Source organism: Empidonax traillii, unplaced genomic scaffold (assembly GCF_003031625.1).
Source record: "Empidonax traillii isolate 1590-97213 ecotype Southwest subspecies unplaced genomic scaffold, ASM303162v1 scaffold1790:size96177, whole genome shotgun sequence".
Lineage (NCBI taxonomy): Eukaryota > Metazoa > Chordata > Aves > Passeriformes > Tyrannidae > Empidonax > Empidonax traillii.
Window position 1 is genome coordinate 4,053 of NW_020956983.1, and position 1,467 is coordinate 5,519.

The 1,467-nt window shown below is 55.5% G+C and overlaps 1 protein-coding gene across 1 annotated transcript in view; it reads left to right on the forward strand.

Moving 5' to 3' along the window:
• Positions 1 to 224, forward strand: part of LOC114071018 (RING finger protein 223-like) — a 1,647-nt gene extending 1,423 nt beyond the window's left edge. The window contains exon 3 of the mRNA XM_027908674.1: positions 3 to 224. Coding sequence (XP_027764475.1) covers positions 3 to 224 — 222 coding nt within the window. The remainder of the gene's footprint in view (positions 1 to 2) is intronic.
• The last annotated feature ends 1,243 nt before the right edge of the window (positions 225 to 1,467 follow it).

Genomic DNA, 1,467 nt, shown 5'->3' on the forward strand with positions numbered 1-1,467 from the left:
GGAGGCTGTCCCGCTGCGAGGTGTGCGACGACTGGAAGCGCATCCTCCTCCTCTCCGCCCTCATCATCATCCTCTTCTGCATCATCCTCTGGCCCGTCCAGTGCGCCCTCAAGACGGGCAACCTGCGCTGCTTCACCAGGACTGTGGCCATGAGCAGGCCCGAGTACCTGCCCCCCAAACCCACCGAGGCGGCGGCGGCGGTGACACAACCCCCTTTCCAGTAGCAGCTCCTGGGGCTCTGGTCGGCTCTGTCCCCTCAGGGGGACCTGCTGCCCTGCCAGCATTCCCGGGATTGCTGGCAGCCCCCTTTGCTGTCCCGCTGCCCTCGCTCCTGTGCCTGAGCACATCCCCACCTCCGGGGGGCTCCGCTGGAACGCTGCTCCGAGGAGCTGCCTCTGCATCCCTGCTGCCAAGCTCTCCATGGAAACCGGAGCTGGGAAAGCCACGGGGAGGGTTCCTGGACTATTTTCCTTCGCGCGTGCTGCCTTGGCTGGAGACCAGATGGCAGTGGGTGCAGCTCCTCGAGCTCCCGGAGGGAATAAAGGGCTATTTTTTTTTTTTTTTTTGGGGTGGGGAGGGGCAAACTGAAGGATCTACATGATTATCCCTACGAGGAGCTGGGATTGGGAGGGTAAAGACGCGGCAGAGCTGTATAAACAGGTGAAAAACACCCTCGTTCCGCACCTGGAGAGGTTTCAGGTGTGTTATGCAGCGTGAGAGGTGGAACTGCTGCCTCCTGCTGACAAAACACGGATCCATCCCTGCTGCCTTCCCTGTGTTACCACCCCGATGAGCTCTTCAAAGTAGCCATTCTACTCCCTTTTCTCCTAAGAAGATGCTTAAAAAAATCACTCATCCCCCGGGGTGAGCTCTGCGAGGCACAGACACAGCACCAGCCTGACCCTCGAGTTTCTGCATCAGCAAACTTCCCTCATCACCTCTCACTTTTGCCAAAAAGTTCCACCTCTCAACAGCTTTACCCTCCTAATCTTCAAATGTGTCAGTATTAAGACACGGGCCAGTGGCTGACACTCTACTTTTATTTAAAGCAGTGATCTGACAGTGATTAACAGAGTCTTCATGCTGAAGGCGGCTCACAATGAATATTTTCTATTCAGACATGGCTGTAAGACAGTATTGTATGCAGGTGCCATTATGTGTAAGTATTAAATTATGTTTTATACAATGAGAGGCGTCAGTTTGTAGCGATTGCTCCCCGTCATCCCTTTTTTCACTTGCAGCTGGGGAGGTGTTCCCTCAGCAGCCCAGCTGCATTCCCAGGTCGTGGTGGCTTGGCTGGGCTCTGCCACCAGGACAAATGTGCCACCCTGCAGATTTATCCTGCAAAATTCACTCCTGCCACCACCTGGGTGGGGTTGTCCCAGGTGGGACTTCCCTCTGTGTTCACCTGATGTGACCTGGAAGATGAGAAGCTGCAGAGCCTGCTCAGCTCTCACTTCTTCCCAG